The 23,115-nt window shown below is 28.9% G+C and overlaps 2 protein-coding genes and 1 non-coding gene across 12 annotated transcripts; 1 reads left to right on the top strand and 2 right to left on the bottom strand.

Annotated features, from left to right (window-relative positions):
* The first annotated feature begins 5,570 nt into the window (after nucleotides 1-5,570).
* LOC114257071 (phosphoglycerate kinase, cytosolic) lies at nucleotides 5,571-11,765 on the top strand. Its single transcript, XM_082880363.1, has 7 exons — nucleotides 5,571-6,269; nucleotides 6,380-6,589; nucleotides 8,869-8,946; nucleotides 9,060-9,320; nucleotides 10,076-10,393; nucleotides 10,582-10,740; nucleotides 11,272-11,765. Exons 2-7 carry the CDS (start codon nucleotides 6,395-6,397, stop codon nucleotides 11,467-11,469), a joined length of 1,209 nt encoding a protein of 402 aa, XP_082736489.1. The 5' UTR covers nucleotides 5,571-6,269; nucleotides 6,380-6,394; the 3' UTR covers nucleotides 11,470-11,765.
* A 326-nt stretch (nucleotides 11,766-12,091) lies between these two features.
* TRNAR-CCG (transfer RNA arginine (anticodon CCG)) lies at nucleotides 12,092-12,164 on the bottom strand. Its single transcript has one exon. It is a non-coding gene; the product is annotated as a tRNA-Arg (tRNA).
* A 5,764-nt stretch (nucleotides 12,165-17,928) lies between these two features.
* Nucleotides 17,929-22,664, bottom strand: LOC114257073 (pentatricopeptide repeat-containing protein At3g20730). Of its 10 annotated transcripts, none has more exons than XM_082880361.1 (6): nucleotides 21,830-22,658; nucleotides 19,575-20,868; nucleotides 19,440-19,496; nucleotides 18,721-18,828; nucleotides 18,556-18,631; nucleotides 17,929-18,482 (listed from the first exon to the last, which is right to left on the bottom strand). In XM_082880361.1, the coding sequence occupies exons 1-2, from the start codon at nucleotides 22,572-22,574 to the stop codon at nucleotides 19,760-19,762; spliced, it is 1,854 nt and encodes a 617-aa protein (XP_082736487.1). In that variant the 5' UTR covers nucleotides 22,575-22,658; the 3' UTR covers nucleotides 17,929-18,482; nucleotides 18,556-18,631; nucleotides 18,721-18,828; nucleotides 19,440-19,496; nucleotides 19,575-19,759. The 10 variants fall into 10 exon arrangements, with proteins under 10 accessions (XP_082736487.1, XP_082736484.1, XP_082736482.1 ...); XM_082880358.1 differs by having other exon boundaries at nucleotides 18,745-18,828; nucleotides 21,830-22,653; XM_082880356.1 differs by having other exon boundaries at nucleotides 18,721-18,781; nucleotides 21,830-22,653.
* Between the last annotated feature and the right edge of the window lie 451 nt (nucleotides 22,665-23,115).

Raw genomic sequence — 23,115 nt, 5'->3', positions numbered from 1 at the left:
ATGAGCAATTTTTTTTTTTAAAAAAATAATAATTATTTAACCTTTATCTTTATTTGTAGGCCATGAAATTAATTTTTATAAGTTATTTATCAACTTTTATTTGTTTATTTATCGGAAGAAATTTTAAATTATCTATAAGTTATGAAATTAATTTTTTTAAATTAATTGTTTAATTTTTATCTTTATCTGTAGACTATAAAATTAATTTTTAGTTTTTATATGTTTATCTATATGGAGAAATTTTGAAATTCAAATCTTTATCCATAAGTAATGAAATTAATTTTAATTATAATTAATCAAACAAATAGAAAATGAAGAAAAATAGAAAATATGAAAGGCAGTCAAAGAAGGTTGCCACGTAGGAAAGAGAGAGCTTCAAAATTATGAGAATTTAGGAATAAATATTTGGAGATTTTTAACAAAACAACTATATTTGGTTATATAGATAGTATAGATAGATATATATATATATATATATATCTATCTATACTATATATTAAATAAAATGAGGTTTTTAACTCCAAGCGTTGTGGGAGTTTCAATCTCCCCATCTAAATTTCTTGATTTTCTGATTTAAAAAAAAACATTAACATTTATTAACTTCTCTTAACCCCCAAGTCTTACCCTCATAATAACAATTTAATGTATTAAGAACAAATATAAAAAAAAAATTATTTGAAATCCAACACATATGAATTCCTTGAAAAGTCCCAACACAAATTTTATCCCTTATAATAACATTTTAATGCATTAAGAACAAGTCTAACCCTCAAGTCTTACGCTCATAATAACACTTTAATGTATTAAGAACAAACATAAAAAAAATTATTTGAAATCTAACACATATGAATTCCTTGAAAAGTCCCAACACATATGATTATTATCCCTTATAATAACACTTTAATGCATTAAGAACAAACATAAAAAAAAATTCTTGAAAAGTCCAACACATATGATTATTATCAAAATATTAAACTTTAATATAATATAATAAAAAATGAAGACATTTAATTTCTTGAAAAATCCAACACCTATGATTATTATCAAAATATTAAAATTTAATATAATATAAAAAAAGAAGACATTTAAAAAAAAAAAGACATTTAAAAATCGCAATTCACATATATAGATAATTGTAAATATATTAAGAAAAATGGGGTTTTTAAACCCCAAGCCTTATGGGAGCTCCAATCTCTCAATCTTAATTTTCTAAATTTTTTATTAAAAAAAAAAATCTCAGCATTTATTGATTTGGTCAAAATCCCTCATTAGCATTTAAAATTTCCTCACATAAATAATTATAGATACAACTTGTGCATAGTTACTGTAATAGCTTTTTTAATTTATTCTGTACACTATGGTTAGTGATAAGATTATTAATTTTTTTTATAGAAAAATCTTTACAAACATAATTTATATATTAAAAAAAATTAAAACAAATATAAATATCTATAATTATCCCGTGCATAGCACAAGTGATAGGCTAGTCTATACTATATATTAAGCAAAAGGGAGTTTTTAACCTCAAGGCCTGTGGGAGCTCCAATCTCCTAATCCTAATTTTCTAATTTTTTGATTTAAAAAAAAAAACTCAACATTTATTAACTTCCCCCAATCCAACCTTAGCATTTATTGATTTCTCCCAACCCACAATCCCTTTTGACTTATCTCATAATTATTGCAACACCATTTTCAATTTCTCCCATATACTATAGTTACACACAAATTTTTTTTAAAAAAATAAGAATTTAGCTATAGATCTCAAAAAGATATAACATCTAAATTTAAATTATAATTTAATAATATAATTATGTATTTTTTTATGTATATCTCTCAAAATTTTAAATCACTTAATGGGGCAAATTAATCAATTTTTCAAAATTATTGATTTTTAATTTACAAAATAAATTAAAAAAAACTATTGACTGATTTATTTATTTTTAATTTACAAAATAAATTAAAAAAACTATTGATTGATTTATTTATTTAATAACCAAAATATTTTATAATCTCTCCCTCCTAATCTCTCTCCCAAATTTTTTAAAAAAAATATTAAAACTTGCATTCATTTTCTCTTCTCAAAAAAATTAGATAATATTTTTTATTAAAGTTGTAGATATCTACCTATATTTTATATATTATATTATAACATAACAAAAAAAACTAAAAAAAAAATCTTTGAATCTTATCTGAATAAGCTTTAAATCAATAAAACTCACATGCCTATCACATATCTATAACTTACTTAAATAATAATAATTAAAAATAAATAGAAACCACAGATAAATTAAATTAAAAAAAAAAAGATACCCACAACTCCATCTTAAATAAATTGAAAAAAAAAATACCCGAATAGAAACCACACAAAAAAAAAAAAAAGAAAAAAAGAAAGAAGATCTATCTATCTATCTATCTATCTATCTATATCTACATCTATACTACATATTAAGCAAAAGAGAGTTTTTAACCCCTAAAGCTTGTGGGAGCTCCAATATGTCAATCCTAATTTTCTAATTTTTTTTTTTTAAAAAAAAAAAATAACCTCAGCATTTATTAATTTCTCTCAGCCCACAAGATTTTTTTACTTCTCTCATAATTATTGCAGTACCTTTTCCAAAACAAATAATTTGTATATTAAAAAAAATTTAAAACAAATATAAATATCTCAATCTATATCTATCTATTTATTTATATCTATCTCTAACCCACAAGTTTTGTGGGAGTTTCAATATCTAAACCTTAATTTCTTATTTTTTTTGATTTTTTTTGAAAAAAAAAAACTTTGCATTTATTAAATTCTTCAAAGTCTTTTTAATTTTTTTAATACACACACTCTTTTTAACTTTTCACATACCTATTGCAAATAATGAGTCTCCTTTTTGTTTTCTCCTTCTTGACTTCTCACTTCTACACTTTCGACTTCAGTAACCACGTATGCAAACAGTAAGTCTTCTTTTGTTTTTTCTTTCTTGACTTTTCCTTTTGTTTATTGTTTTAATATTGTAGTTAGATAGCGCATAAAAATATTTGTGATTTGTCTAGCGAATAAAAAATTATAATTTGATTTTTTAATATGATTGAAGTTAGATAAATATAAATCTTCACAAAGAGAAAAATGTGATTATAATTAGTTAAATGATATTTTTTTTTTAATGTGATTGTAGTTAGTTTAATAGTTCTTTTTTTTTCATTTATTTATTTTATTATGGGAAAAATGTGATGTGATTGTAGTTTGTTCAATGGCTCTTTTTTTTTAATATGATTGTTGTAGTTAGTTCAATGTTTTTTTTTAATGTTATTTAATCTTTTTATTTACTATTTTAATTTTATTTTTAATATGATTGAAGTTAAATAAACATAAACACTCACAAAGAAAAAAAATGTGATTGTAATGTGATGCGATTGTAGTTTGTTTCAATGGTTTTTTTTTTTTTAATATGATTGTTGTAGTTAGCTCAATGGGTTTTTTTTAAATGTTATTTAATCTTTTTATTTACTATTTTAATTTGATTTTTAATACTCACAAAGAAAAAAAATGTGATTGTAGTTAATTCAATGTTTTTTTTTAATGTGATTGCAGTTAGTCAATGGTTCTTTTATTTATTTATTTATTTTATTATGAGGAAAATGTGATGCGAATGTAGTTTATTCAATGGTTCTTTTTTTTTAATGTGATTTAATCTTTTATTTACTGTTTTAATGGTTTTTCTTTACAATTATTTATGAAAAAAATATAATTGTAGTTAGATAGCATAAAAATATTTGTGATTTGATTTGATTTGATTTGATTTTTTTTCTGATTTGGTTTTCAAAGTACCAATTATTGATAATAATTAGATTGTATTTTGAAAAAAAAATTGTAATTGATTTTTTTAACTCACTGTGTTTTTTGAAAAACATTTGTAAGTGATTGTAGTTTGTTCAATGGCTCTAAATAATCTCAATTTGAATTTCTAAATTTTTTATTAAAAAAAAAAACTCAGCATTTATTGATTTGGTCAAAATCCTCTTATCAACATTTATTAACTTTTTTCAATCCATATGTCTTTCCACATGCCTGCATTTATTGATTTGGTCAAAATCCCTTCATCAGCATTTAAAATCCCCTCATACAAATAATTATAGATACAATCTGTGTATAGTTACTACAGCACCCTTTTCAACTTGTCTCATACACTATGATTAGTGATAAGATTGTTAAATTATTTTTATAAAAAATCTTAAAAAAACATAATTTATATATTAAAAAAAAATCTAAAACAAATATAAATATTTATAATTATTCCGTGCATAGCACGGGTGATAGGCTAGTACTATATATTAAACAAAAGGGGGTTTTTAACCCCTAAGGCCTGTGGGAGTTTCAATATCTCAATTCGAATTTTCTAAATTTTTTATTTTTTATTTAAAAAAAAAACTCAGCATTTATTGATTTGATCAAAATCCCATTATTAGCATTTATTAACTTTTTTCAATCCACATGTCTTTCCACATGACTGCATTTATTGATTTTGTCAAAATTCCCTCATACAAATAATTATAGATACAATTCGTCTATAGTTACTGCAGTACCCTTTTAAATTTTTCCCATACACTATGGTTAGTGATAAGATTGTTAAATTATTTTTATAAAAAATCTTAAAAAACATAATTTATATATTAAAAAAATTTAAAATAAATATAAATATCTATAATTATCCCGTGCATAGTACGAGTGATAGGCTAGTATGTCATAACTGAAATGTTTTTGACATCCCAATAACTAAATTATATTAAACGACTTCCAATTAATTCAGATTAGACATAGGTCAATTGAAGAATCAAATGGATTTCATGGGATCAATTATTTTTAGGGTTATTTTGAGAAGTATCAAAAAAAATTAATTTTTTTATTTACGATGAAAAGACGCAAAAAAAATAATGTGATTTAAATAAGTTAAAAAAATAATAAGTTGATTTTTTTTTTAAGCTTTCCAAAAGAGACATTAGATTTAAATGGGAATTGGCCAAACTAGCCTAAATTAGATAAAATTAGATTGGTTCCCAAATTTGTTTGCAATTATTAAAATTCCCCACTCATAAGTCTCGTTTGGGAACAAATTTTTTTAACAACTTTATGATTTTTTGGCTAAAATATGGTGTAAAAAAAATTAGTATGTTTGAGATAATTTTTTAATTTTTTACAAAAAGATGTAAAAAAATAAAGAGAAAATAAATTTTTTAATTTTTTGATATAAATTATTAACTTTTTAATTTTTTAATAATTTTTTAACTTTTTAATTAAAAAAGTCATTTGTCAAACCAAGTGATACTTCATGCAAAGTATGTGTCCGAGTTTCAATTTATAAAGAAGTAATGCTATACATTTTATAAATTCTAAAAAGAAAAAAATGATGTAACACCTCTTATGTAAAAATATAAATAAAATTGGATTTTTTAATTGTAAATAAATATTCGGCATATTCTTTTGGCATGCTCCTAAAAAAGTAGAGTATAATTTTGATTTTACGACGCAGCCACCCAATTCCAAAACGCACAACGCACGCCCACGGGCTTCACCAAAACAAATGACCATTATTCGTCGCAAATGGAAACTAGGTGTGCGCATAAAGCACGACGCCGCTCATTATAGAATAGCAGTCTTGTTTGGTTTGTATTTGAAAAACATGTTTTGAGATAAAAAGTACGAAAATTTGTTTAGTTTGATTTTTTTTCAAAAAATGTTTTAAAAAATTATTTTGAGAGAGAGTTTTAAAAAAAGTGATTGATTTGATATATATGAGAGATAAATTTATTTGAAAAATTTGTAAATCAAACAAATTTTGAAAATTTTTTTTGAAAAAATTTATTTAGTTTGATTATTTTTAAAAACTTATTTATTGAGAATTTTTTTCAAATTTTTTTGACAAAAAAAAAAAAACCAAACCAAACAACGCCAACAGGCTAATTTAGTAACTTTTTGACTATTTAGTTAAAAAGGTAAGTAAAAAAAACTTATATGTTTGAAATGAATTTTTAGCTAATTACGAAAAGATGTGTAAAAAGTAGAGAATTTTTTTTTTTGACTTTTTAATATTAATTGTTTACTTTTTAATTAATTTAATAATTTTTTAATTAATTGGCTAAAAAATAAGTCCCAAACGGGGCCAGATCCTTATTTATCTCTTCGCTCTCTCATCTGTGTCTGCTAGACTAGACTGCTTCATCAATCGTATTCAAAGCGCAGCAATCTCGAATCCCTAATCCCTTTTAATCTCTCTTGAATCTTAGTAAGTTCAAATCCTCAAATACATCCCATGTAGGTATGATCTGTGATTTGAATGGATCCGTTGATTATTATTCTTATTATATATTGTGTGTTTGTTTTTTTGTTTGATAGGAAGGAAGCGTAATAATGGCGACGAAGAGGAGTGTGGGAACACTGAAGGAAGCAGATTTGAAGGGAAAGAAGGTGTTTGTGAGGGTTGATCTGAACGTTCCTTTGGATGACAATCTCAACATCACCGATGATACCAGAGTCCGAGCTGCTGTCCCTACCATCAAGTATTTGATGGGTCATGGTGCCAAAGTCATCCTTTCTTCTCATCTGGTACTATTTCAATCTTTTTTCTTTTCTTCTCATCTTCGTTTTTTGGGTTTTCTTTCGTTGTTTAAGATCATTCTCAATGGAATACATCTTTCTTTTTTTATTCATTTTCCCTGCTTGCACCCTGTTTTGATTGATCGATTTGGTGGAGAAATGGTAAGAAATGATGAGATATGGAGACAAAGTTATTTATCTTATTATTATGCCAGTTTCAAAAAAATAAAATGGTGAGATTTGGTGAAATGAAACTGATTGATGGAGTATTTTTAACAGACCGAGTTGTCAATCAAAAGGAAGAAAAAAGAAATCTCACTTATATATATATACATACATACATACTGAGAAAAGACGAATATTTCCTTTTCTTTTCTCACTTAAACGGACTCTTGTTCCAATCTCTCCCCAAATAATTTGGTTTATAGATCTTGGGTTCAGATTTATTTACGGGCATTAATCTGTTTTGACATGGTTGTTCATCGTTTCTTTCACTTTTTCTCCATATTTTGCTAACTGAGCTTTTTTGTTTTCTGATGAAGGCTCCATCTTTGACATCCTGAGTTATTGTACTGGCTTACTTTAGAATAATCTGTGACCGCATTTAGCAGAAATATATTCATTGCCTTCAGTTAACTCATTCTCTCTCTCTCTCTCTCTCTCTTTAAATTTTTGGTGGAAAGTATACAGTACTTATTAGTGGAAGATGGCCTGATATATGACACACATGATTGTTCCAATGCATGTAAATTTATTTATTGGGAGATGTAATTTTTTAAGAATAGGGAGTATTGAGTCTTGTAGTATTGTCGATATCTTCCCTGTTCTGGGGTTACTGCGGACCATTTTGTTTGTTTGATTTCTCATAATGATGATTAATATGCTATGAGTTTATTTTTGTTGCTGTGGGATGTGATTAACAGTTTTTTTTTTTTTTTTTGGGCTTTTGCAAGTCAGTAAGTGTTGTTTTGTTTCTTGCATCAATGGGTTTTCTTTGAAAGCTTCTGTATATTTGATGTCATGAAATAACTAAAACAATTGTTTTGTATTGATATTTCTTGTTCTTTTTTTGTTTTATGTTGGTTGCTTGGTAATTGGATAGGAGGATTGAAAAGGTTTGGTGCTTAGTTGCAGGAATCGCGCAACCAGGTGACGAATCTCCGTGAGAAACGCGATTCCGCGTTTCTTAGAAAGAAACGTGTAAGAATCGCGTTTTTGTAGAGAGAGAAACGCGATCCTGTCCTAGATAGGATCGTTGGTGGCTATGAACAAAAACCCTAACTGAGAGAGAGAGGAGAAAGAAGGTGAAGAACCTGAAAGTCGTCTGGGTATGTCCTGCTTCTTCGCTTCGTTTTTCTTCTCTCTCTGGTAGATCGTCTCTCTCTCTCGCTCTCGCAGATCGTCTCTGGCAGATCGTCTCTCGCAGTTCGTCTCTCTCTCTCGATCTCGCAGATCTGCTCCTTCTTGTCGATCGCCATCGTCTCCTTCGTCTTTTGCCTTCTCGCAGTTCGTCTCTCACTCTCTCTCTGGCCACCGTATATTTGATTCTAAGTAATATATAAATAAGATAAAACATATATAATATATATCATATATATTAATAATATATATAATATATGATTATATATACGATTCTAAGTAATATATAAATAATATATAAAATATATTATATGATTATATATATTAATATATATATTTAAAAATAAAAAATATATATTAACACATTATTTTTTAATATATATCATATATATACATATAAATATAAAATACATATATATATGAGTATATATTATACATATTAATAAAAAAACACAAACAGATATATGTAAAATAAAAAAAAAATTAACAATAACACATTATTTAAAAATATAATAAATAAAAAAATAATTAATGTGTACTAAAATAAAAATATTTATAAAAAAAATTCTAATGTGTATTAAAATATATATATATATATATATATTACCGCTCCCCGAGGCGCTCCCAACTTAAGAAACTTCTATCGGCTCACACTTCCCCGCCCCTGCTCCCGCCCCCGCTCCCGCTTCGTGCAACTAAGGTTTGGTGTGTATACTGGTTGGATTATGTTTCTTTTTTTCTTTTCATACAATAGGAGGCAGTAGTCTTTGGGTTTAGTTTATATTTCCTTTTCTATATATCGCTATGCTTTTGTAGCATAAATCTGTACAAAATGCAACTGATGCCATTCCTTAGAAAAAAAAAAAAAAAAAAAAAAAAAAAAAAACTAATGCAAATATTTTGTCTTCTTTTTGAATTTTGGGTTTCAGGGACGCCCAAAGGGTGTCACACCTAAGTACAGCTTGAAGCCTCTTGTGCCAAGGCTGTCTGAACTTCTTGGTATTGAGGTTTGTCTATTTCTATTTTCTTCATAGGTTTTATGTGGGTTTTTTTGCAGGCGCTGATATGCTTATTTGGTTTAGGTGACTCTCTGCTAATATTGTTCATGTGCCTTCAACAGGTCAAGATGGTTAATGATTGTATCGGTGAAGAAGTTCAAATAATGGTGGCTGAAATACCAGAAGGAGGTGTTCTGCTCCTGGAGAATGTGAGGTTCTATAAGGAAGAAGAGAAGAATGACCCTGAATTTGCAAAGAAGTTAGCATCTCTCGCAGACCTCTACGTGAATGATGCATTTGGAACTGCTCATAGAGCACACGCTTCTACAGAGGGAGTGGCTAAGTACTTGAAGCCTTCTGTTGCTGGATTTCTTATGCAGAAGGTTTGTAGTTTCATGTCCCGTTTGGCTACTTTCTAATAGCAACACAATCTCACCATGTAAAATTCATGTATGCCCATTGAAAATTGGTAATACACATTCATTACTTTTGTGACAAATTTTACCCAAAATTGCTCTTGTTGGAGGTTGAATTTTGGATTATCTGATTGTTTGTTAGATATAGATATGAACGTACCTTGGTATGCATTGTCATGCTGTAACCAAAATTAACTTTGCTTTACTGAGCTCACATGTTATTTTGTGCTGATGTTGAGCTTCAGCACATATGCAATGAGAACTAGTTATTAGGCTCAATTGAACCTTCGAACATTCATTTTCACGGTCTAACTTGTCAAGAGGCCTTGAGAAGTTTTTGGAGTTTGGCATGTCTTTATTAGCTTAAGCAAGCTGCGAAGAGGATGAGTACCTTCCTGGTTGTACTTATGAGCCCTGCAGGCATGAGAGACTAATAATCAGAAAATCTTTACATTTGCTTTGATAGGCTAAATAGCGACGCATAAACCATTCACTTGTGTAGAGAAAGTTATGTGTATTGAGTTCGTAGGGACTTCATATTAGATTTTCTTGGTTGGCTCACATTTGCACATAGAGTCTGACTTGTTATACTACCTGCCCTTATAATTTGCTCTCTTTGTTAGTTGAAGTTTGTGCAGAAACTATTTCTAACTAATATATATATACTTTTGGTAACCATTTTTTATATTTACCTGACATGTTTCTTGTGTCTATGCCTTCAGGAGCTTGACTATCTAGTTGGAGCTGTTTCGAATCCCAAGAAACCATTTGCTGCAATTGTTGGTGGCTCCAAGGTATCAAGTAAGATTGGTGTGATCGAGTCATTGTTGGAGAAGGTTGATATGCTCTTGCTTGGTGGAGGTATGATTTTTACATTTTACAAGGCCAAAGGGTACTCAGTTGGATCGTCGCTTGTGGAGGAAGACAAGCTAGATCTTGCAACATCACTTCTAGAGAAGGCCAAGTCTAAAGGGGTGGCTTTAATGCTCCCTACTGATGTGGTTGTTGCTGATAAGTTTGCCGCTGATGCCAATAGCAAGGTTAGTCACTCTCTCTTCCTCCTTTTTATCTTTTGTCCTTCCATGACAGGAGTTTTACAATTTAATCCAATGCTTGTTAGTGTCGAATAAGCCAGGTAATAAAAGAATTGTTTTCCTTGTTTAACTGAATTCTTGATTTGATAATTCTGGCTGCAAGGGGGTTAAACAATGTTTAATATGTTTTGTAGATTGTCCCGGCATCTGGTATCCCTGATGGTTGGATGGGATTGGACATTGGACCTGATTCCATCAAGATATTTGGTGAAGCCTTGGATTCCACCAAAACTATTATTTGGAATGGACCTATGGGTGTGTTCGAGTTCGACAAGTTTGCTGTGGGGACTGAGGTATATACAAGGCTCTGTTTAATGTAGCTTTATAGGGCTGCTTATAGCTTTTTTTTTTCATTTTTTTAATATTTGGTAGTTTGTGTGAGTTTGTGTGGTGCAGCTTTTGCCTACAACTTACGAGACAAAAATAGCTTAAATAAGTTAAAAAAAAACTGATTATCTAGAAGTTGGGCGAAGGCTGTTTTTAGGTTTTGCTTTTGATTATCAACTTTCAACTTTAAAAAAACTGTCCCAAATAGACTTAATCTGCATACTCATTTAAATCTAGTGTTGGCTTCATCAGCCTTGATGGTCTAGCCCTTTTGATATATGGAGAGTGCTTTGTAGTTCAAGCCCCTTTACTCTCTTACAAAGCAAGGCACAAAAGTCCATGTTAGTGTAATAAGAAACAGACAATACATTATGAAGAACTGACCGAAAATGAAAATCAGGGTCGAGCAGTCTATTCAGTTTCACTGGTTTTTCTTACAGCTCTACAAGATGTTGTATTAAACAAGTGATGGATTTGTTTTGTTTTACTATGAACAGACTACCGCGAAGAAATTGGCAGAACTTAGCAGCGAAAAGGGGGTGACAACAATAATTGGAGGCGGTGACTCTGTTGCAGCTGTGGAGAAAGTTGGCCTTGCAGACAAGATGAGTCACATCTCAACTGGTGGTGGTGCAAGCTTGGAACTTCTTGAGGGGAAATCACTCCCTGGGGTTCTTGCCCTTGACGATGCTTGAGCAGTGCTTCAGTTTCTTTTGCTGTCTTGATCTTTTTTGTGGATGCTTTTTTATGTCTGGGGGTCTGATCAGAGTGATTTGAATCTTGTAGAGTTATAATAGTAGATCAAACTTTGAATAAATGGATTCTAGTGGGTAATGATCATTTGTGTTGACAGGCATTGAATGATCCTTCTTATGTAGGTCATAATGGATAAATGTGATCTATATATTTTATTTTTGAGGTATGTTATTGAAGGATGGTATTGCTGAGATCAATAATATGATCACTGTGTTTACATGCAGCCCAAAACAAATATGAAGTTTTTTTGGTGGAACTAATATGATGTTTGGTCTAAAGAAACGCGTGTTTGGGTTTTTTGGGTTAACGGTGGGGTTGTTGATTTTTTTTTGAAAGCTCGTGTGCTAACAGGAAAACTTGCTGGTTTCTTTCTCAAAGAATGACTAAGCCCTTTGATGAATAAAATTTTTATCAAATATCAAACAGTCATTGTGTTTATGGTGAATTATTTTATTTTAAAAAGTCATGATTGCATATAAAGAAGGAAGAAGAATTGATGAAGGAAGAAGAATTGATTTCATACCAAATGATTTTGGTCATAAAATGTTGTAATTAGAGAGACGATCGCGATGGGACTCGAACCCACAATCTCCCGCTCCGGAGGCGAGCGCCTTATCCATTAGGCCACGCGATCTGTTGTGGCTGTTTTCGGTCATATTACATTATAACTTTAAAACTCTACTGACATCATCTAGTAGTTTTACTTACAAAATTTTATATATTTATACAAAAACAATTTCTACAAAAATAATAATATTGACGAAAAACTAACAAATAAATTTACTGGCAACAATGTTATATTAACATTACGTTTGTCTTAATTTGTATACTAGCATATCACCCGTGCTATGCACGGGTTGTGTTTCACTATTTTGTCTTTTTTTTTTCCTTTTTTTTTTATACTATATTAAAATTTCATATTTTGATACTAATCATATGTGTTGGACTTTTCAAGGAATTTTTTTTATGCTTGTTCTTAATGTATTAAAATGTTATTATAAGGAATAATAATCATGTGTTGGATTTTTCAATGAATTCATATGTACTTCACAATTATTTTTATATATGTGAATTGTGATTTTTAAATGTCTTTTTTTTTTAAATGTCTTTTTTTTATATTATATTAAAGTGTAATATTTTGATAATACATATGTGTTGGACTTTCAAGAAATTCATGTGTTGGACTTTTCAAAATTTTTTTTTTTATGATTGTTCTTAATGTATTAAAGTGTTATTATGGGGGATAATAATCGTGTGTGTTTGGACTTTTCAAAGAATTTATATGTGTTGGACTTTTTAAAGAATTTTTTTTATACTTGAGGGCCGAGAGAAGTTAATAAATGCTAAGATTTTTTTTTTTAAATAAAAAATCAGAAAATTTAGATTGGGATATTGGAGCTCCTACAAGACTTGGGGGTAGAAACCCCATTTTTCTTAATATATACTAGCATATCACCCATGCTATGCATCGAATTAATTTTTTTTTTAAAAAAAAATCATTCATAGTTATGTCAAACATATTTTTAAATTGTTAGCATAAAATATATGTAATTTTAAAAGAAAATATTGACATTGTATAATTAAAGTAATAAAAATAAGAATTTATTACATTTGTTCGAAATTCACTGAATAAGTAAAACAAAAAATAACTAAAATCTAAATTGTTGTGAGCCTTCCATCAGCATTCCTGCATTGTCAACATTATAGTTAGTATTATAATTAATGAACAACACATATATTATGTATTTATAAAATGTTATAAAGTAAAAACGTTATACTTACATGTTTTTTTTTTTTTACTTTATGAAAGGTATTGACATTTTTCAGACCAATCTACATTTAAAACAAAGGTTACGCATGGTGCACAATCTAGTTGACGTGGCATTGTTGGTACAGGTATGATAAATGCATAGGTACGGTCTTGGCATGACGAAATATAATATTTAATCATTCTAACGCCATTATCCCATAAAATTTTGGAATTATAACTTTGTGTTTGAAAAAGTAAGAAATTTATAATAAATTTTATAATTTCCTACCTTTGATCTCATATTCTTCAAATATGATGGTTGACATCGTAAAATAAACTCTGCCCGTTTATCTTGAACAGTGAGATTTATTGAACAAGTACTGTCTTTGACCACAAGGTTAACATTGTATCTTATCAACAAAAAAAAAAAAAAACGACACTTGTTAAAAGCAACTATTGTACCTAATAAAAAATTAAAACACTTGTTAAGTTTGAATTATTATTGTACATAATAATTATTTACCTAAAGAAAAATTACCTTGTTATAATATCAATATCATCATGTAGGCAGTGACGGTAAAAAATGTGACCATAATGATATTCAACTTTTTGATGGCAAGTTTTGCACAAATCAATCCAAAGGTTGTCAACATCAATTTGTTCGATGTACCCAAGTATTCGAAAATATGAAACCTACAAAATATTTGAAAAAACATAAATTAATCTCTCTATAAACAAATTATATACATATCGTTTAATTTTCATTAATTGGGATGTTAACAATTATATTAAAAAATCATATTAAAAAAAAATCAAATTATAAACAAAAGGAGATAACTCCAATCATACAAATTACATTTTTTTTAATACTATCTAACTGCAATCACATTTTTTTCATAATAAAAAATAATAATTGAAAAAAAGAACCATTAAAATAGTAAATAAAAAGATTATTTAGAAGTATTGAATAAACTACAATTACATTTTTTTTTCTTTTTGTGAGTGTTTATGTTTATCTAACTTCAATCATATTAAAAAATCAAATTATAAACAAAAGGAGATAACTTCAATCATACAAATCACAATTTTTTTAATACTATCTAACTACAATCATATTTTTCTCATAATAAAAAAAAATTGAAAAAAAGAACCATTAAAATAGTAAATAAAAATATTATTTAGAGCCGTTGAACAAATTACAATCACATTTTTCTTTTTGTGAGTTAACTTCAATCATATTAAAAAATCAAATTATAAACAAAAGGAGATAACTTCAATTATACAAATCACAATTTTTTTAATACTATCTAACTACAATGACATTTTTCTCATAATAAAAAAAATAATTGAAAAAAATAACTATTAAAATAGTAAATAAAAATGATTATTTAGAACCATTGAATAAACTACAATCACATTTTTCTTTTTGTGAGTGTTTATGTTTATCTAACTTCAATCATATTAAAAAATAAAATTATAAATAAAAGGAGATAATTTCGATCATACAAATCACAATTTTTTTAATACTATCTAATCATCATCAATAATTAAAAAAAATCAATCACAAATTAAGTCAATTGATAATTAAAAAACACAATAATTTACTTTTCAAAAAACATAGTGAGTTAAAAAGATCAATTACAATTTTTTTGGATCAAAATACAATCTAATCATCATCAATAATTGGTACATTATGTGACCCTAATGAGTAAAATTCATTTTGTTTTTCAAAAAATAAAGTGAGTTAAAAATCAAATCACAAATTAAGTGAATTAATAGTTAAAAAAACACAATAATTTTTTTCTAAAAAACACAGTGAGTTAAAAAAATCAATTACAATTTTTTTTTTTCAAAATACAATCTAATCATTATCAATAATTGGTACTTTAAAAATCAAATAAGAAAAAAAATCAAATCAAATCACAAATATTTTTATGCTATCTAACTACAAACATATTTTTTTCATAAATAATTGTAAAGAAAAACCATTAAAACAGTAAATAAAAGATTAAATCACATTAAAAAAAAAGAACCATTGAACAAATTACAATCACATCACATTTTTCTCATAATAAAAAAAAATAAAAAAATAAAAAAAAGAACCATTGACTAACTACAATCACATTAAAAAAAAAAGAACCATTGAACTAACTACAATCACATTTTTTTCTTTGTGAGTATTTATGTTTATCTAATTTCAACCATATTAAAAATAAAATTAAAATAGTAAATAAAAAGATTAAATAATATTAAAAAAAAAAATCATTGAACTAACTACAACAATCATATTAAAAAAAAGAGTCATTGAATAAATTACAATCACATCACATTTTTCCCATAATAAAATAAATAAATGAAAAAAAAACTATTAAACTAACTGCAATCACATTAAAAAAAAAAATTCATTCAACTAATTATAATTACATTTTTCTCTTTGTGAGGGTTTATATTTATCTATCTTCAATCATATTAAAAAATCAAATTATAATTTTTTATTCGCTAGACAAATCACAAATATTTTTATGCGCTATCTAACTATAATATTAAAATAATAAACAAAATGAAAAGTTAAGAAGGAGAAAACAAAAAGACTTACTGTTTGCATACGTGGTCACTGAAGTTGAAAGTGTAGAAGTGAGAAGTCAAGAAGGAGAAAACAAAAAGGAGACTCATTGTTTGCAATAAGGATGCGAAAAGTTAAAAAGAGTGTGTATATTGGAGAGGTTAAAAAGACTTGGAACAATTTAATAAGTGCTAAGTTTTTTTTAAAAAAAAAATCAAAAAAATTAAGAAATTAAGAATAAGATATTGGAACTCCCACGAAACTTATGGATTAGAGATAGAAATAAATAAATAAATAGATAGATATAGATATAGATATTTATATTAGTTTTAAATTTGTTTTAATGTTCAAATTATTTATTTTGGAAAAAGTACTGTAATAATTATGAGAGAAGTCAAAAAGTCTTGTGGGTTGAGAGAAATTAATAATTTTTTTTAATATACAAATTATTTGTTTTGGAAAAGATACTGCATAATTATGAGAGAAATCAAAAAGTCTTGTGGGTTGAGAGAAGTTAATAAATGTTGAGGTTAATTTTTTTTTTTAAAAAAAAACAAAAAATTAGAAAATTAGAATTGACATATTGAAGCTCCCACAGGCCTTGGGAGTTAAAAAGCCCCTTTTGCTTAATATATAGTATAGACTAGCATATCACCCGTGCTATGCACGGATTGTGTTTACAATTATCTATATATGTGAATTGTAATTTTTAAATATATTTTTTTAAAATTTTTAAAATGTCTTCTTTTTTTCCTTTTTTATATTATATTAAAGTTTAATATTTTGATAATAATCATATGTATTAAACTTTTCAAGGAATTATATGTTTTTTTTATTATTATTATATTATATTAAAGTTTAATATTTTGATAATAATAATGTGTTGAACTTTTCAAGAAATTTTTTTTATACTTGTTCTTAATACATTAAAGTGTTATTATGAGGAATAATAATTATATGTGTTGAGACTTTTCAAGAAATTCATATGTGTTGGATTTCAAAGAATTTTTTTGATGCTTGTTCTTAATGCATTAAAGTGTTATTATGAGGGTAAGACTTGGGGGTTGAGAGAACTTAATAAATGCTAGGGTTTTTTTTTTTTAAATCAAAAAATCAGAAAATTTAGATTGGGATATTGGAGCTCCCACAAGGCTTGGGGTTAAAAACCCTCTTTTGCTTAATATATCACTAGCATATCATATGTGAATTGCGATTTTTAAATGTCTTTTTTTTTTATTTTTTAAATGCCTTCTTTTTTTCCTTTTTTATATTATATTAAAGTTTAATATTTTGATAATAATCATATATGTTAGACTTTTCAAGGAATTAAATGTCTTTTTTATTATTATATTATATTAAAGTTTAATATTTTGATGATAATTATATGTGTTGGACTTTTTAATAAATTTTTTATTATTATATTATATTAAAGTTTAATATTTTGATGATAATTATATGTGTTGGACTTTTTAATAAATTTTTTTTTATGCTTGTTCTTAATGCATTAAAGTGTTATTATGAGGAATAATAATCATATGTGTTGGAACTTTTAAAGGAATTCATATGTGTTGGATTTCAAAGAATTTTTTTTTATGTTTGTTCTTAATGCATTAAAGTGTTATTATGATGGTAAGATTTGGGAGTTAGGAGAAGTTAATAAATGCTAAGGATTTTTTTTTTAAATCAAAAAATCAGAAAATTTAGATTGAGAGATTGGAGTTCCCACAAGGCTTGGAGTTAAAAATCCCCTTTTGCTTAATATATAGAATAGATTTGTTGGGTATATTAATTATTGTCCCACACATTATTATTTTCAAGAAGGTTGAAGCGTTCAGTTTGCTCATGTGTACCCACCATGGGCCTACTTGAATAATCGCATTGCTCATTTTGTTAGCTTTTTTTTATTTGTGTAGATCATCTACGAAAATATCAGATTAGCTTGATAAGCATAGCCATAAGATTATGTGGGTAACATAATTTCCTTCTAAAAATGCTTACTAACATAATTTCTGATTTCCTAAATCACCAACGCATGCCTCTAGTGATGCAAAATGTATAAAAGAAAATTTGAAGGGATGTTTGGTGTAAAGCATATCCAAGAACAAATCCCTGTAACATGTTTTTGCAATATAGCAACTTTATCATCAGGTGTACAAATGTGCAAATATACAACCAAACAAGATAGTCTTAGGTGCTACAAATTTTTTACACTGTACACACACGTGCAAAATGACTGAGAATTACATGTAAAAAAAGTATAGTAGGAGAAGAAGACAGGTGCAAAGGCTAACCGCTCTTACAGAACTCTAATACATTATGTGCGACCAAAGTTTCACTTGAGACATCTGCGAAGTTAAAGGACACTTGCATGATTTAACAATAGCATTTCTGCCCAATGCCCACCAAGATCAGCTAGTTTTCATTCCAACTTGGATGCTTCTTTACACATTAATGCCCTTTTATCAACAATTTTGTTCCTCCGTATCCATCACTCTCAAAAGCTCCTCTGCAACCACTAAATCTCTCCTCCATATCCATCATCTCTCAAAAGCTTCTCCGCAACCACTAAAATCTCTCTTGGTTGGTACACTTTTGTGTCTCAATTGTACGTGCAGGTGAGAATGTTTACACACCCCATTCTACATTGAGAAGATCCGGTTGTTAAATTTCAGTCAAACTCTGACATAAGTAAGATACACAACTATAGTTTACTGATCAACAACAGTCGCAGCAGCCAATTTCAAAGCAATGTCTGTAATTGCCACTTGATAATTTCAGCTCCATTGATCTAGCGAATTTAAAACATACAAATTTATGAAGTCAAATGCTAACAATATATAACATACATATTATGAAGAAACTTGCATTGTAAGCTACCATCGATGCATTGTTCCTTGCTACCAGCAGGCTGCTTGGTGTTCAACTCTCAGCTCTGATTCTGGAGAAAAATCAAATAACTAGCAGTGAACAGCATCCTCTTGATATCTGAAAAGAGGATATACATGTACCGCTAAAATAAAAAAGAGAGGCAAAATTGGGACAAACTGAAGATTGTAGAGGACAAATTTCATTCATATTAAAATTATGGCACTGACCTCCGATATAATACAAAAGTATGATTGATTGAGAAGTTTATGTAAACTAACTATCAGAAAAATATGTTAAAAAATACACAAGGGTAAATTACAGTTTTCATTCTAAAAAATTTCACCCAAATTTTACTTTGGTCCCCCATCTTCTAATTGTAACAATTAAATATTCAGACTTTAACCCGTGTTTCAATGTAATCCTCCTGTCACTCCACCGTTTGAAATTTTAGTAAAAGTTGAAACATGAGAGACTAAAGTGAAATTTGAGAGAAATTTAGAGTGTGAAGAGTGTAATTTGTCATATAAGTTTTTTTTTTCTTCTAATGTCCCTAAAATGTGCTCACGTGGCCCTCAGGTCAGCACTTCCTGTCCAAATTTTTAACCAAAGAGATGGGAGGACCACATTGAAACGCAAGTTAAAGTTTCAGGATCTAATTATTACAATTAGAAGATGGGGGAGCAAATTAAAATTCGGGTGAAAGTCTGAGGGTGAATAGTTTAATTTACCCAATACGCACAACATCTATCAAGCAGCAACGTATATGATTTGTTGACATTTTCCACCTGAAATGGGGAAGGTTGGAAGAGATAAAAAGAAGATATATATAGGAGGGCAAAAGTTTACAGGAGAAGGATGGATACCTGAATGTATAGAAACTAAGAAGTATGACTGCATGAGAATATGACCAGGGTAGTACTATCAAAAACCTCCTTGATGTCCTTGGATCATTAATATATTATGATAAAACAACCATCTGCTGCATTTCCCTTGTGGCATCAACACAAGACTTGCATCTAACCCAATAAGAACAAGACATGTATGCAGTTCAGTGCAGAAATTCCAACTTTGGCCTCAAAAGAGGCACCCTCTTTTTAATGGACCGAAGAAGGCTGTATCCAGGATACTTTATTAGACTTCTCTCTTCCATTAATTTCCTTGTCTTCCAAACACTGTCCCACAAGCCAACTGCAGCATATGTTCCTGCTAAAACCACATAGTTGACCGACTTCTCAGGTTCTATATTAAACAAATGCCTGGCTGCTACTTCTCCAAGAGACAAATCACCATAGACGTTGCATGCCCCAAGAATCGCACCCCAAAGCGAGGCATTAGGCTTAATATTCATCTTTTGTATTAGAATATAGGCTTCTTCTAACTTCCCTCCACGTGCAAAGACATCCACCATACAAGAATAGTGCTCAGCCCTTGGCAAGATATTGTATTTACCAACCATGTTATTGAAGCATTCTGATGCTTCAGTAGTCAAGCCAGCATGGCTACAAGCGAAGAGAAGAGTCAGGAATGTAACGTCATTTGGTTTCAACCCCTCACATTCCATCTTCTTATACAGTGCAATTGCCTTATGCCCGTAGCCATGCTTCCCATATCCGGCAATCAATGACGTCCATGAAACAACATTTTTCTGCTCCATCTCATTGAAAACTTGTTTAGCATCTTCAATTTCTCCAGATTTTGAGTACATATCAATGAGAGTGTTTCCCATGGCTACATCATGTTTGGATTGACATTTCAGCACCAAGGCATGAATTTGTCTTCCCAAATCCAGTGCAGCTGTATTGGCACATATATTGAGCATAGAGCATAATATAACATTATCAACTCCCATATGCATCTGATGTATTCCATTGAAGAGATCAAAGGCATCTCTACTATAGGTACCTTCACGTGCATATCCAGTGATTAATGCGGTGCACGCTATTGTATCTTTTTTTAGCATACTCTTGTAAATCCGATCTGCAATTCTAACACTCCCACATTTTGCATATGCATCAATCAGTGATCCAATCAAAACATAATGCGATTCACAACCCAGTTGAATGATGAATCCATGCATCTGGAAGACCTTCATCAGACTGCTTCCTCCAACAAAGGCTTTCATAATACTACCCAAGGTAAAGGAATCAGGGATCATGCCTATTAAAATTTGGAGTTGGAATAAGGGCAAGAAAAAATTCATAAAGGGAAACAATATATCCACATTCATGAAACAGAAGTACTAGCTAAAATATCAGTGCTTACACTTGTTGGTAATATATGCCATTGATTGATAACTTCCAGTGGATAGTTGTTCATTAAATTGAGCGTACGTAATAAATATCTAATCAAACAAGATTGACTATGGTTATCATTGAAACACAAATGAATGTTCATTTCAAAGAAAAAACACAATGACTGGTTACATCTTCTGTCTCTTGAGCATGCCAAGCAACTCAAACATTGAAAATGCAGCATAAGCAGTATCAAGATTCATTGCAAGTATGTTAAAAAGTTTATGCTTTTAATGAGAAAAGGCTTCTTGGCATCTATTATCACTCTCTTACAAAATTGATTGCCCACTTTATGATCAACTAAATGTGAAGGTGCTTTACTTATTTTGGGGAACCCAAAAAAATGCAAATGAAACAGAATGATCCGATAACAAATCTTCTAGGAATCTAGGTGGAAAAAGAGATGATGAGAAAAGCATGCATCATAGTGTTCGAAAGAATTTTAGTGGATTCCTATGAGACCCCTCAACATCAAGTTATACTATGAGAATCCCAGTTTTGCTCTCACATTTTTACTTGTGTTTTCAGGGATTTTTTCTTTGAAGATATCCTTTCGGCTTAACCGAATCCTATTAACATTTCACTTCATAAAACTATTTTGCATGCATTCATAAATACCATTTTAATTTCTACAAATCTATGAGTTCAAAATTACACTCAACCATATGAAATGCGTTGGATTACACCATCCAACTACCTGAATAACTTTACATATTTTGATTTTGTTTTCTTCTATGATTTATGCATCAAACCAATATTGGACAATGCAAGAACAACACATGCATAATAATTTAAAATTTAAAAATTTCAAGGATATGTGACAATACCTGCTCTAAGCATTGAACGAAATAATCGTAAGGCATCATCAGCAAAACCCTGAACAGCATACCCACCTATCATCGCATTCCAAGAAACCACATCCCTCTCCGACATTGACTCAAAAATGTAACACGCATCTTCCATTTTTCCGCACTTGGAATGCAAATCAACCAATGCACTCTGCACAAACAAGTTCTTAACAAGTCTACTCTTTTGAATACATCCTTGAATTTGCTTCCCTCTGTCCAAACACATCATACTCGTACACGCCCTCAAAGCGCTCCCATAAGTGAACTGATTAGCCTTAACATTAACACCAATCCTATGCATTGCTGAAAACACCACAAGAGCTTCCTCTGAGTACCCATTTTGAGAATACCCAGATACCAACGCTGTCCAAGTGACCAAACTCCTCTCAGACATTCTATCGAACACTTTACGGGAGTTAACCATGTCACCGAGCTTCGAATAGAATATAACTAAATTTGTGTTTAAATATGCATTTGAATGAAGCCCATTGGCTAAAAGATGACCATGAATGAAACGGCCTTCCATTTTTGCCTTTCTGTGGATGCAAAGCTGCAAAATTTTTGAATACAGAGAATAATCCGAGTGGGTTGGGTTAGAGAAGATGAGTTTTAGAGCATCTTGTAATCTTCCCAAGTGGCAAAGTAAATGGATAGTTGAATTTACGGATGTGGGTTCTAGTATTTTGTTGAGATTGTTAATCTTTTTCTGGCAGGTTCTCTTCATGTTCGGACTTCAGTTCTCTGCATGCTCGTGTTCAAAGAATTTTGAAGATGAAATGATTTGAAAATAAAATATGATAAAGAATCTACATACATTAAATTCACCGAATATTTTTTAAGATAAAATTCCAATAATTTTTTAAAAAATAATTACAAATAAGTAATAAATTTTATGAATATTAATAAAAGTTATATATATATATTTTTTATAAACCTATAAAAGTGGAGGGGCCTTAACTATAAACCTATGAAAACAGAGAAATTTCAAAATTTATTTGGTATTATTGTTGAAAAATTTCATCGAGGGACCTTAACTAATAAAAAAAATATATTAGACCTCTCATACTACTCAAAGTTGGAGAGGGATGTTTTACTAATTTTTCCTTTATTCTAACGGCGTCAATGTAATTTGCTGTTTTAATTATTGAGAAATTCTAATGTACACCCCTTTAAAAATGGTGTATTTTATTCACTACTAAATTTGTCATTTTTTATTTTATTATTTAATCATGACCAATTTTCTTCTTTAGTTATGGCATTATTTT

The sequence above is a fragment of the Camellia sinensis genome, chromosome 7 (assembly GCF_055761805.1).
Source record: "Camellia sinensis isolate YWXY chromosome 7, ASM5576180v1, whole genome shotgun sequence".
NCBI classification, from domain to species: Eukaryota; Viridiplantae; Streptophyta; class Magnoliopsida; order Ericales; family Theaceae; genus Camellia; species Camellia sinensis.
Note: the sequence above shows the minus strand (reverse complement) of the source record. Positions and strands in the feature narration are given on the sequence as shown.